The sequence below is a fragment of the Argiope bruennichi genome, chromosome X1, assembly GCF_947563725.1.
Source record: "Argiope bruennichi chromosome X1, qqArgBrue1.1, whole genome shotgun sequence".
In the NCBI taxonomy this organism is placed as follows: Eukaryota; Metazoa; Arthropoda; class Arachnida; order Araneae; family Araneidae; genus Argiope; species Argiope bruennichi.
The window spans coordinates 34,985,916-35,001,139 of NC_079162.1; the positions used below are offsets into that span (position 1 = coordinate 34,985,916).

General features: G+C 27.5%; 1 protein-coding gene across 3 annotated transcripts in view; it reads left to right on the plus strand.

Moving 5' to 3' along the window:
- LOC129959481 (uncharacterized) overlaps positions 1-15,224 on the plus strand; it is a 40,654-nt gene that overhangs the window by 13,047 nt on the left and 12,383 nt on the right. Inside the window, exon 1 of one of the 3 annotated variants that reach the window (XM_056072334.1) lies at positions 5,461-6,490. The exons of 1 other annotated variant lie outside the window; for it this stretch is intronic. In XM_056072334.1, the coding sequence (XP_055928309.1) occupies positions 6,454-6,490 (37 nt within the window). In that variant the 5' untranslated portion in view covers positions 5,461-6,453. Of the gene's footprint in view, positions 1-5,460; positions 6,491-13,562; positions 13,711-15,224 lie in introns of those variants that run through there. One more of the 3 variants, XM_056072332.1, reaches the window with a different exon arrangement.

Sequence of the window (15,224 nt, forward strand, 5' to 3'; positions counted from 1 at the left end):
TATTCTCGAATGTATGATTCTGAATATGGATTAAGATGAATTAATATGTATAATTTAGTATTTACACATGTGACACGCATATTTGGTCAATTGAATTTTTTTTTAATGTTGTTAATTTTTGTATGATTTGCACATTAGTAAGATATTCTTAATATTCAAAGTTAATCCTAATTCAATTAAACATTCGTTATGCAAACTACAAATGGAAAAATAAAACAATAATCAATTTTTATTCTGCTGGATTTTACTTTATTTATCTTATCTGGTTTCATTCTATAATATCCTATGTTCTTCTGTTACAATTATTCAAAAATTAGTTCACCTGTTCTTCTGTTACAATTATTCAAAAATTAGTTGCTTTAAAATATGTAAAAAAAAGATTTAATTGAAATTATTAAGGTTTTTAAATTTTGTGTTTCATTTATTCGCAAGGAATTATATAAAAAAAAATTTTATTTTAAATATAAGAGAATAGTGAGAATTTACAAACCGAAGCGTGGAATTAATTCATCCAATAAAAAAATTTGAATTAATAATGAGTTATTTTTGCCATAAGTTGTATATTTTCTTCAGAAAATCACAGTTCTAATTAAAGAAACGAAAATATGTGCATTTAACCGCGAAGGCCTGATGGCGAGTGTCGGCTTTGGGATCGGAATATCACGGTTTCGAGGTATCGTCCTTGACATTTGACCACCTTTCAAAAATACGCAGCCCTTCCTCAAATGACCCTTGTGTAATTTCAGAATGAAGCATTATTTTAACAAATTAACTATCATTATACATTTTTTTTTATCAGATTGCTACTTTTTCCCATTAATAGTAATAGGAATATTTGTTACTAAAAATATAGGTCTACATCTATCAAACTAAAGTAAAAGTTAAAAGCGTTTCGGCGAACCAAATATTCCATCGTGACGGACCTTTTAAAAGTGAATAGCAAAAATCTGTGACCTTCAAAACAGCTTTAAGCATGGTTGCCCAATTTGCCTGCTAGATAGAAAAAAAAAAGTGTTTTTCTGACGAGAAAATAAACAAGGTGATTCATACTTTTCAATGAAACAAAATACTGTTTACGGTAAAAGCCTTGATAATAATTCCAGTTAAAAATTCCGAGTTTTTAACATAAAATCTGATAGATTATTTTGTGAATTTCTTACCTGACCGCGAAGCAGCACCTTGTGTTTTTGCTTTCATAACTTTTTTATTACTTGAAAAGAGAAACTGAAGGAGAGGATTAACTTTTAAAAACGGTGTATACCATACGCATCACTGGTTGCCTTGTATGATAAAACAGATATGTAAAGTATTTGGTATTGTACCTACTTATGAAAAGTACGTTTAAAGAAAATGATATTCAATAGCCCATTTTAAAATTTCTTTTATATTAGTAATCTGAAAATTTTCTGTCAACTTTATTTCGTTAAAAATGTAATTTCATTAAACAATACAAAGTGACAAGTCATATGTATGGTGGATATGGTAAAAATTTTTGATTTCATTTATTTAATTAATAGTCTGATACATACTGCATGGTTTTGAATAGCGGCGAGATGTTGAGTCAAAACTTGATATGGTACATTTTCTCTTGTGCTACCATTACCATCTAATTTGAAAATGTTAGACATGTTAGCAGATTTGATTTTATATACGATACTCATAATAATTTAACTTGTCTCTATATAAAAATACATATATATATATATATATATATATATATATATATATATATATATATATATATATATATATATATATATATATATATATATATATACGAAGGATTCCTTGTAAAATTTATGGCTGGAAGAAGAATTATAAGTTCCACCTTCAGAAGTCTAGCTAAAAGCTGGCCGTTATGGGAAATTAGATATTCAATAACATGCGATTAATTTCATATATAAGTTTCTGTTTACAGAAATTTTTAATTTACGCATTTGAGGAGATAATCAATACAAGTCTTGATTTTCAAATAAATAATTTTCTTGAGAACTTATCACCTAAATTGGTCAATGCATTTTTTAAATTGATGTTAAGAATTATTTATTTAAGTTCATCAATAGATTTATAGAATAAGCTGTATTTTTCTAAAAATCATTGTTAAGGTAATTAGAGTGTTATAGGAGTTTTTGATAAAATTGAGCTATATAGCTATCTTTTTTTTTGCTGAAAAAACAATAATTAAAAATTGAATATTAAATTAAAATATACATTTAAAAAAATATCATCGTTATTGGATTTGCTGTTTGGGAGTTAAAAATCACAAATGTAATTATTTTCTTGATCAAATACTGTTTTCTTTTGTCCCTATTTTTTAAAAAAACTTCCGAGCATTTTCTCTTGGAAAATATTCTTAGTCGCATATGCCTAAGTTTGCAAGAAAGATAAGCTCTAGTCTTTGGTAAACAATAAGAGTAAGTTTTCACCAAATATACCGGAACTGCAATAAACACATTATACTTATTGCTTACTCTGAAATAGTAGAGTTCCTTAAATGGCTTTTAATGTATTTTTAATGCAACTCTAAACGAACTGTGAGGCTATTTTTTCCCGTATTATCTTTGCCTAATCAGTAAACTGTTGTTTCTATTTTTATCATATCTACAAATCTAAACTGAGAAACCATTCGGTGGAAATTTGAAGAAAAAAGGATCGAAGAACCCTTTGGGCGTGGCGTATTCCCTGATTCTAAAGAAATCTAAACGTGCCCAGTATTTTTATTAGATAAATACGATGACCTTATAAATATGACTTCTAAAAACACTGGATATTAAACGACTTTTCTAGACATATTCATATAGAGACAGAATTTTTTTTAAAAAAAAAAGATGACTTGTACAGATTGTGAAAATCTGATGAGGGTCACATCATCACCATCATATGAACTTTTGATAAAGAGGTCATTGCTGAAAAGTCGTTAATTTTCTGACAGGAATACCAATCAATTATTTCCTCCGAAAAACTTCGTGCGTATGGATGTGGGAACGTCAACCAGCAATCTTCAAAATTTACACCAGTCACGTCCCATACAATTGTAGGACACCTAAGTTCAGTTACGGAACACCAAAGATAGATGATAAAGGGAACGGAAGCGGCTACAGAAATTATCTCGTTATTTGATAATAGATAATGTGAAAATTCCGTAGGCGAAATACTAAAAATTCGATCAGAAGCAGCTGAAGTTAACTGAGCTAATTGGTCACGTGCTGCAGATGTTAACTCTTGGTGTTCAATACCATCCAGCCCCCCACCCCCCACCCCTTTTAATCTGAACGCTTTTGTCTGAGTGACTTCATCAGTAACAACGTCTCTCCAACCTTATTTTCAGATTCACAAAATTCAAATATTTTGAAATCTTTGTCAGATTTAGATGTCTTAATACTTTTTTATATTAATTTTGAGTTTCCGTCATTTATGAGTGTGTTTATCAATAAAAATAATTAGTTTTCTTCGGAATGGTAAGTATCATTCATCTTAATAAAAATTAAAATTTTTGTCGTTTATACATAAGTTTTTTTTTATATAAGACTGGCCGAAGGTCGAAAAAACGTGAACAAAAATTTAAATTCATAACTTTTTTATAATTCATAACTTTTTTTTATATAAAAGTCTTGCTTTTTCTTTATATTAGACGGCGAATATTTCACTATTTCAGATTTTCTAGTTTGAGTAAATATATAAATTTAAAAAACTGAAAGTAATGCAGAAAGTTTTATGTTGTTCTTACAAAAACAGATAACCATTTTATTTTATGTTCACAAATAAATAATGCTGTAAGATTAGAAGAACATTTATATATATATATTTATTACTCAATAGAAGATATATATATATATATATATATATATATATTACTCAATAAACAGAAAACTAAGCGATAAAATTTAAATTGCTTAAACATCTTACAAATATAAAAAGAATTAATGTGTGACTGAAAACCACCAACTATGACTCTTCACTATGTCATAAAATGTACGTTTTTGGGAGATTTGACCATATTCGACAATGTCACTTAACAGCACCTATAAAAATAAATATTCTACTTACATGGAAATGTTTATTCAGAATTCTTTGTTGAAATTATTGCAATTTCAGTTAAATTTTGACGCAAATTTTTCAAAGAAATTTTATTAGTAATGAAATGATTGCAATACTTCAAATTGCAAATTGCAAAAATTCTTTCTGATCTTTATTGAAATGTTCTTTGAAATTTAACCAATCTGATTCTTGTTCTAATATTTCATGTAATTATACTTTACTTTATAAAATTTATACTTTAAAGAATCATTTTGACTTTGATTTATCAGATTGCCTTTTTGAAAACTCTAAATAAGGACTCTCCCGATTTATAATATAAATTGATTCAATTCAGAAAATGAAGTGAAAAATTTTCAAAAAAAAAAAAAAAAAATGAAACTAATTCTTATCCGTAATGAAATTATATTAATAATTTATTAGTATGAATAAAAGCAGTAATTTAGGATTTGTTTTATATAACTATAAATTATTAATATATGATATTTACAATTATTTTTATGTCTCATATTAATAATAACTAAGACATGTTATCTTATGCAAAATTTATCTTTCCTATCATAAACTGAAAATTGGATCTTTTTTTTTATTTATTAGTCAATAAAATAAGTGACAATAACATGCACATAATATATCTTTAACATCAGAAATTATTTTTTTAGCCTCTTGTATATTGTAAAATTATTGATATGCATTTAACATCTGAAGTTGTTTATTTATAAAATATGTAACAATATTGATTTTTAATAAAATTCTATTGTTTGATGATAATTTTTATTTATATATAATAGTATTTATGAAAAAAAATTTTTTTTTCCGAATTTAAACCGAGTTTGAGTAATAAAAGTTTTTATTAAAAAATGTGCATGTTGAGGAATTTCTGCACTTTATACATTTATTTGAATAGCGAAAATCGTGCCTCAGAGATACTGCGAAGAATTAAATGTGTACTTATAAAGTGTTAGGTCATGCAAGTTCAATATCCCTGAGTGAAAAACTATTTCGTCGTCTGTAAAGATTGGTGCAACATTTTGGAAAACTTGCCAATGTATTTTATTTTCTTCTGAAGAACTAAAACAAAATTAAAAAAAACTAGCTGATGTTTTAAACCGATCGAGCGTTGTATGGTAGTTGCCAAAACAAACAGGTGTGTTAATCTTTATATAGTTTTGTTTTAAATAAAGAACACGTCCAATACCTGGCATTGTTTATTAACCGATAGCATCGAAACGGAAGCAATTGTTTCGAAGCCAACTTGGAAATCCCCGTTACTTTTCTTTTTTCCGCGGAAACACATTAACATTTTAATTTGTGTTAAGAAATGTCAGATTTGGTGGTAAGTTCCGGCTCTTTGAGGTGACCTTGAATGGAAGTATACTTTGTTCTGAGAGTCAGATCGGGAATGATTGGCCTATTGAGGCGGCAGCGCGTGTATTCCACACTTCATGATGTCATCGTTTGCGTCCTTGCGCACGCCTCACCACGCAACTGTGCAAACTCCCCCTGCTATTTTAAAAAAATAAAATAGACGTAAAAAAACGAGAAAAAAAAGGAGAAAAAAAAAACGCATGGAGTGAGTGAGTGGAGTGAGATAAACAGAGCATTCAGCCGGCTTGCGCACAATACTCGTTTGTGAAGTTCTATTGAGTGAAGCAGTCTCATTGTTCATGAGACGAGCGACCGACTCACATGGTTTTGTCCGTCTCACTATCTATCTTTCCCTTTCATTCTCTATCAATCTTAGCTAAATCCTTGCGGCACATCAACCACTGGCTCACTCTCTTCATCTTGCCAGTTGCCGATATATGGGACAATGACGAAAAGTTTTCGCCACGGATCAACGACATCGCAAATGTCAGTGGTTTGGGAAAGGGTCGAAACTCATCATTACCTGAGGAAATAGTTACGAGAGGAGGAAAATCCCGCTCTTATCCTTGTTTGTTCTGGCGAGGGTCAAGTTTACTAGGGATTGGTTTTCAGCAGAATCAACTTGTTGCTCGCCGGAAAACCACCGGATGTAATTGTCTAAATGCCACAAGTGGTGCACCGCAACTTTTGAGATTTATAAAAGCAGAGCGGACTTCATTCATTATCAAAACAAACGTGCGTGGTGGATGCGTTGTGTGGACTGTTGTTCGGAAAGATATATTTTGATGAGCAGAAATTTTCATTTTGTCTTTACGCTTTAATCGTCGTTATATATTCAGATTGAAATGACATTAACAATTCATTACGAGTGAAAGTTAATTTATCAAGCACTCGTCCGAGGAGGAAAAGACGATATCTCTAGAAAATTACCCGTTGTTTTATTTTTCTCCTCTGAAAATAGAGCAATTCACGAGTGCAGAATCATTACTTTTTCTGCTCCAAGTTCCAGTGAGAGTTTCCTAATTTTTGATCTGAAGCATATTGTAGCCGATGCTTATTTGGATTACGGCGCCCTCTGCCGCCATAGGTAAGCTAAATTTTATAATTATAGTTAAAAAAATTTATGCTTACAAAAGATTTCTTTAAATATAAATGAAAGCGGTGTAAGTATTTTTTTCTCGATCATTTGGATATTGCTATCCTTCTCCATGCTTGTGTATAATGGCAATTTTTTTGAGAAATTATATAAAGCTTACTCCATTATTTGTTAACCCATGTCTGTTTCAGTAATTGTTTTGTAAAAGCATTTTAGTGATGGTATCTAAACAAACAATCGTATTCATTTCGGCAGTTTTAATTGAAACAAATTTTAAAGGAAAGAAAGAAATTAAAGCAATTTTCTTAAATTTTATGATAAAACATTCCTTTTTTAAAAGCAGAATAAAAGAAGCTAATAAGTAGAATAAACTTAATCTAAGTTCAAATTTATTTTGTCAAAATTTCAAAGTTCATTGATTTTTAGTACTTTATAGTATTTTTTCTTATTAAATATAATATGTTTCATAATTGGAATTAATCTTAATACAATTCTTTCATTATTAATGAAATATTTAACTCGAAGAAGAGTTTAAGTCTACACATTTTTAAAAATGAAGTTAAATACATTTTATCCTTTTTTTACAGATTCATTTAGTTAATCTTGCTCGATAATATTAAATATTCTTTATTAAAAGGAAAGCATATCATTATAAGAAAAGATCGTCTTATATATTTGAGAAGAGTTTATGATTAAAAGAATTTGAAATAATTGGGCTATGAGCTTTTAATAATTATAAGAACTTTTTACTGTACTTTCTATTGATATATGAATAATTCTCCTATACACATGTAACATTTATTTATATTTTATTTGTACTATCGACTGGAAGCAATCATGTATAATTGCATATTGCTTGTCTAATGACTGAAATTTAAATTGTGAACAGTGATGAAATTTGTATATAAATTAGTTATTCCATGGAAGTAACTAGCATTGATGCAAAATTTTATATTGTTATTTCATAGTATTCAAATAAAATCTGTATCCTTTTAAAACAAACAAATTAAAAACTAAATGCGCAATCCAATTTTAAAAAAATCTCCTATGAAATTTTTAGTTAATACATCAAAAAGAATTGGACAAAAATTCACTTAAAATATATAACCTAACCTTAAAAAATATAGAAAAGAAACTAATACTAAATAAAAGTTTATTGTGAAAAATAATAAAGTAAGAACAGAAGGGTCATTTTATCAATGAATTGAAGCAGTTATAATGTTTCATGACATTTCATTCAAAATGAATGACTTTGAAATATGAACTAGCTCACCTACTGTTTTCGGATTTTTCCAATTTCTTTATTGTATTCAAAATACTTCGGAATGTCAAAGCTTTAATGAAAAAAAAATTACATAAGCTACACGAAATTATGTATTTGTATGTCCAACATTCAGCAGTTACAACCCATGCATATGGAAGTGCGGTGCACTCCAATCAATGAATCCCTGCACTTCCGTCGCTAATGCATTAGACCTACTGAACTATAGATCTAGATGACTAATTGCTCTGGTAATTTGCTTCCTGCAACATTCACGCTTCTCTCTGCTTTCGCCTACTTCCTGCCGAAACAAAAGTATCCAGGGTCAATACTACTCAAATGGTGGATTCACGCCTCTAGTTTTGGGTCAGCGACTTTCCCCGGCAGTGAAAAGATTCTATACACAGTCGGTGAACCCGAAAAATCTATTGATGAACGCCGACTTCGAACATGACATTTGTTGATTTAAAATAGAATCTACTAAAGTTAAAGTATGTGAGATCAATAGCTGGAATGTGGATGTTCTGCACTTGTGTAAGTTTTGAATAGTTGAAATCTCTCTCTCTCTCTTTTTTAAAAATTAGAATAATATACATTAGCATTCTATTCTTTTTAATATTCTTGAATGTCTACATTATATAATTGTTGCTGAAGTTGAGGCAAGAATGTTTTACTGCTTTGCAGTCATTTCAATGGCATTCATTTTCTACGTTAGTACCAAAAAAATAATATTCTAATAACTGCTCGGAAATTTTATTCTTGTTTGGGAATGAAGCTTAATATTCAAATCAATGATTTATGTAGATCTGTAACCTGCTGATATGTGGAATAAATTATGATTCGGATCTTTATTCAAAGTAAAATCTGAAGATCTTTAGAACTATCAAAGCTAGATAATAAATGTATAAATATATATAAGATAAACTCGCACATATAGTACAAACTTTTATAGTTTGATTCTCTATTTTTCTAAAGTAATTTCCATTTTCATCTTAAAACTAAAATTATATTATAAGAAATCAATAGCTAAAATTAGAATTAAAAAAAATATTTTCTTCCGGAATTCAACATGATTTGATAATGCTTATTTTGAAAATATTCACATATATATTATATTCCAATGCGATGCAGCGTTATGATATTAATAGGGATGTATTTCCTATGTTACTGATGAAAGATTTTAAATTAATTTTTGTTAATAAAAAGTATGAGAATTAATAAAATGATTTAACTTTTTACTATATGAGATTATTTTTTAAAATGCTCTGATACACACAAAAAATTATTAAATATGAAAAACTAACTTATATTTTTCTTATTTATTATAAGAAGAAAAACATATTAGTTATTATCCTTTGTCAAACTTATATAAATTTTCAGAACATAACTTTTTTTATTGATAAAGAAAATTCTGAATTGAAGATTGTAAATTATTAATTATATTAATCCTTTTTTATCAAAATTAAGTGTTTACGTTAATTAAAACCTTAATTACGTTATTTAAAAGTTACATATTTTTTAACGAACAGAAAGAACCAATTATTGACATGAATCATCTTAAAATTCTTTACTACAGATTTTTTTTAATGAGAAACCTTTAATCAGTTGATAAATTAAAAGAAATCTAATATTACTACAGAGACCTAAATGCAAATGATAAAATTCATCTATCATATGAAATCAGATTATGATGTCAGATTCTGAATGAGAAGCTGAAGAGTTTTGTTGTTCATGAAATTTTATACTCCTAAAACAAATCTGGAACAAGATCATGACTTGATACAATTTTATTAATTCTTCTTTCTATGCTAGAAAATGTTCTTCTAAAATCCATTTTCTTCGACTAGAAAATATCCATGCTTTTATTAACTATTACTTCTAGTTCCAAAAGCGTTAACAAAAGAATACCTTCCCCCATACTTGATTCTTCTAGACATAACCATTTAACTTACGGTACGCATACGCTCTGATGATTTTCGAGAAGCAATCTTTTGAGAAACTTTCATCGTTTAAAAAATCTCATTCTTCTAGGCTGTTACGTCATATATCAAAACAGTTCGTTATATGTCAAAAGAGTGAGAATATTTGAAAAACTAAAGGCATTCGCAAACAAAGCAGAATTCTAATAATACCTTATCGAGAAGAGATTGTTAGGATGGTAAAATGTCATGATTTCTCGATTATGGGAAACATAAAGCAATATGATTAAAATTACAGAGTGCAATGTTCTACAAATCAAAAATAGCGCAGTCTGTCAGCAATACGCTGAAATATTTATATGAAAGAGAATAGAAAAAATAAATCAGTTTTTTGGATTTTTTTCCAATTGATTTGTTTATTTTTCTTGATTGATTTGGAAATCTTTTCTCTTTATTTGTCAAGCTACACTTTTGACGAATGCATCCCATTTCTGTAATTTTGCATTTGAAGACCATTTATTTATTAATTTGCAAATCTTTTATTATATTATACCACTAACTTTTATATCAAGAGATAATTGTGTATAAACTAAAGAGTGAAACTTGATGATGTTTTGAAAAGTCTAGAATAAATCAACACAAGCTATAGTGAAGAATAACACAGTTACAAATTTTTGCTTTTTAAAAATTCTCAAATTTGTGAAAAATTGGCTCTGTTGATTATAAATTTTTCATCTAATAGTCAAATTTTGAGCCACACTTAACATCGCTTTATTAATTTGGTTCAAATATATTTTGCCCCACTTTGTTAAATATGTCATTTTAATAGCACTACTATTTATTAACCTTTTAATATTATAGGCTGTTTTGTTATGTTTTCTTCCAATGCTCTAATGATTGAAAATATAATTTCTGCATATTTAAATATTTCTGAACAATTTTGCTTGAATAAATTTTATGTATCTGATCAGTTTTCTTAATACATATAATTAACATTTTATAAACAACACAGATAACCAAAATTTGTACCAGTACTTTCCATAATTATTAGCTTTGTTGAAGTTACTTCCTAAATATGAAAAATTCGTTAATTTACTAGTGACTCGAGGATCTTTTTCATTATATTATATCTTGGAAAATATAAAACTACAGTTTTAAAAATCCTAAAAAATTTTAAAAAGTAAAATTCCTCTTGATAAAAAAATTTATATATCAAAGCCTGCATAACATTTGTTGCCCTTTTTAGCATATTTATCATTTTGCTTATAGAAAACATTAGAATTTTTGTGTATAAAATCTAAAAAGAATTTTTAAAAATATTTCGTTTCTTAGCATGATGGGAATATTATTCTCTCCATGTCGGAAAATGTCTTTCAATAGTTTGTTTCTGAAAAAAGCAGACATTTTATCCACTTAACATCTATTCCCACATTACTTTAGAAAAGTCATTGTCATATGCTTAGGAAGAGATCATTACTGACAATGCATGCCATCATTTTTAGACGTAAATTACTCGCTTCGGCAAAGCACTGAAGGAAATACAGCGAAAACAACATGCATTACCTTCATTTTTTGGAAAATCTTATCTATTTGCAGCTCTACATTATAAAGCGGCAAAGTTATTTTTTATTTTCAGTTCAACAGTATAAAGACAGTAAGGTTTTTTTTGTTTTTTTTTTTTAGCGCTACATTATAAAGGATTTTCAAATCTTTCTGATCTCACGTTATTTTGTCAAAAATTTCAATAATGAAAAGAAAAACACATCTGTCCTTGAAGAAGCAGTTTTGTAAAAATTACGATTTTCATTTCATAGATAGCGGAATGTTTTGGGGGGCGTTGAAAGTTGAGATTGCGTGCTTCTCAGACAATGGTTGGTATTAAATTTCTAACAAACAAGACGGTGAATATTGTAATTTTCCATTGACGTTTCTGACGTAGTAGAAGGTTATATACCCAAAGAAATAATTCTGGCCGACCTTTAATTTTATAGCGGAAGACATACGAAAGAGTAATGACACTAAAAGGCCGGAAGCTTAGAGATGATTAAGTAATAGTCAATTCTTTTTTTTTTTTTTAAATCGCAGACTGATTAAAAGTCGGAACTTGATTTTATTTATGCGCAGTGTTATTAAGATGCTGATCAATAAAAATGACAATGTTTTAGCTCATTTTTTCAGTTTTGATAATTTTCTGTCATAATATTTATAGTAGAGAAATTAATTAAGTTAACAGGAATTTTGTGAATTTCGTTAATTATTAGCAGCTGATTTTTGATTTTTTTTAGATCGATTGAGTTGTCGTTTCTTGAAGTCTATACACTATGTAGACAAGATGTGATGTAATATTTAAATTCAACTGGAATCCGATTCAATTCTTGATTTTTTTATTTTATAATTCTAATAAAAAATAGTTTTTCCTTTTAATAATGGATTTAAAATCTCATATTTAAATATTCAATACTGAATGCTGGCTCGAATATTAGTGAGCAAATTTGTTGAGCGTTAATTTTTTTTAATGAATTAAGGATAAAAAAAATCCACACTTGTTTGACAATCTATCAGTTTCAAAGTATATTACGGAGTACTTGGTTGAATAATGTCAAACATTTTCAGAATTTAAATCGAAATCTTATTTGTAAATCAAGAAGTAAATTAAGAAATAAGGATAAATGGGAAAATAAATATTAGCAACTTCATAAAAATTGAATTTCGAAAATTTTCTGAATTTTTTTATTAACTCAGAGAAAAAAAATAAGGCTCAAACATAAGTTTGTTATCGATTCAATTCAAAATTTCAAAATGGAAGTCTGTCTACGATTTGCTTTCAAATTGAACGGTTTAAAGCAAATCTACTTCATAACTCATAAAACAAAACTGTTTAAACTGTGCAGAACGTTAGTTAACGACCATATAACTTCTGAAATATCTTTAGTAATAGATTTTTTAAATTATATAAAGAGATCCTAAAACTTAAAATTGTTAATATCAAAGTTAGCTAGATATTTTTGAATGGTTTAGCCACCTTTTATGTTCGGAAATACATTTTTGACTTGAAATAGATGCTTTATTTAGGAAACAGCTAAGCTTTAAGCTTTTTAAAGATTTATACCTTTTATTAATTAATTTTCAGTGCGATCTCAATTGTATTCAATAATAATTGCTCCCATATATAGAAAAAAAAATTTAATGATATGAAATGCCATCAGAGCAATTAAAACACATTAATGAAAAATTTTAATATTTTTCGTCATTTTAAATTTCAGAGTTTTTTTTTAATGTAACATATTTTTAAACGGTTATAATGTATTTCCACTTATTGCTTAAATGATAATATTATATTCTTTTGGAGCACAGTTATTTTTGGGAAGACTGGCGCAGCATCTAATTAGTAGCCAAAAATGTATTATGAAATCTCATACATATATTATTTTAAAACCCCATTTTAAAACACAATATTATCGAAAATAAATTTAAAAATAATAAAACATGCATTAAGCAAAAGAATTTACGGAATATTTATATAAGATTGAACATAAAAACTTGAATCATATTTATTTTAAATGACAATAGAAATAGAAATAAATTTTATTCTGATGCATTGCACAGTATAAGCTAAAACTTAATCTAAAATTTTAAAAATAAAAAAGATAGCCATTTTTTTAATAAATATAAATAATCTTGAATAAATATAATTGAATTCATTTAAAATGCATTTCTTTTTTCACCAAAAACATTCACTTAGAAGTTCTGAACACTCAGTTAAATTATTAATAAATTAAATCTCAAGAAGAAACGAATACAAATCTTACCTTTCCAAAGTTAGTTAAACTTCAATATCTGAAAACTGGAGTTACATCTTCATTTTTGAGGCCCCTACCCTTGAATGAACTTGCGCTGTCATGTTGCAACTCGCTTTTATTGCTAACTCGCCTGACAAGGAGTACCTTCATTCCTACTCAGTATAGCTGCTACTGTAATGCTACGAAGTACAGAACTGGATCTGATGAAAAACCAAACGGATGGAATCAAAGGTAATACAAAGCATCGTAGGTGCCATTATAACTGCACTGTAGAGTTCCCAGTGTGAATTTATTTTGAACAGGGAAGGGGGAGAATCCGCAAATAAAATCTTACCAAGATAGGTCTTACTATGGTCAAACAATGATATTTTAATGCAGAATGTTAAAACAAAAAAATGTAAATAGCGTTGTTTTTGTATTAATTAAATTAATAAGTTTAAATCTTATTTCGTTTTTTTTAAAGAATCAGCTTTTCCCAGTCAGTTATGTAATTAACTATTCTGATAAGTCTAGTCTCAATTATTATGGATAATCTCAATTCTACTGCATTAGCGAATACGCATATATTGATTGCAAGAATGATTGCAAATGAAATAATACTTCCTTATCTTGGTTATAGATTTTAAAAAATGCTTGGTTTACTGTGGGTGTTTGTGTTTAGGAAGTGGAAGTTTGTGTTTAGAAAGTAAATTGTTTATTATATCATACTTTTTATGCATATTTTACAATTGTTTTTAAATATTAAAATTAAAGATTGGATTTTTCATGGAATTAGATTTTTTCTCTGAATATTAGGAATCTTATTACAATAAGATATGCTTATAATAGATTGGTTGTAAAGATTTATATTTTTTATCCATATTTTGCATGATCATTCCATTTTTTTTTGGTAGCTTATTGGTATCCATTATAAAATGAGTCTCATATGTTTATATTCAAAAGTTAAATATTCAATGAAATTTTATTTTTAGTACGTGTAAAAATATTCTCTTTATTTATGTTTGAGATTGAAGTATAAAAATTCTTTTTGAGTTTACATGTTTACAAATCCTTAAATTTTCACTACGAAAAATACCTTATTAATCATGTTAAACATTCGCTGGTCATCAAAATAAAAGTTATAAGCTTTGTTCTTAGAATACTTTTGAATGAAGTTAAACTATTGCTAATTGCGTTTATCTCTTTAAATGGAATTTTAAGTGTTATCATAACAGGTAAAAAGTAAACAAAAACTTTGAAAATTATGAAATTATCCTTATTGTTATTCTAAATAATTCCTAATAAAATCCTAAATATAGAATCAGTTGTAAAATTCTACAGTCAGTTAATGTAAAAATTGTACTGCTTAGTTCAGCGGTAATAGTATGACTGGCTATAATTAAAAAAAATAAAAGTTCATGTAAACAGAACCTTAAAAATTTTATTACTATATTCAAAATTGTATTCCATTTCGAATGTGATTTCTTTCAATAAATATTAGAAAGTGTTAGACCTTTGATAGATTTTCAATATCATTTTTTTATAAGCTTCGAGTGTCAGTTCACAATCTTCTTGTGAATGCTGATCTTAACTATATTTAGTTTTGCATTTATTACATATTTCAAAAAGCCAACATTTTTATTTTAAAAATTCTTAATATTTTTTTTAACTTATATGTTGATCAGTGATATAGTATTCTACCTCTTACTGGAGAGTGCTGTACCTCTGACCTGAATTTATCATGAAAAGAAACCTTAATGAGATCC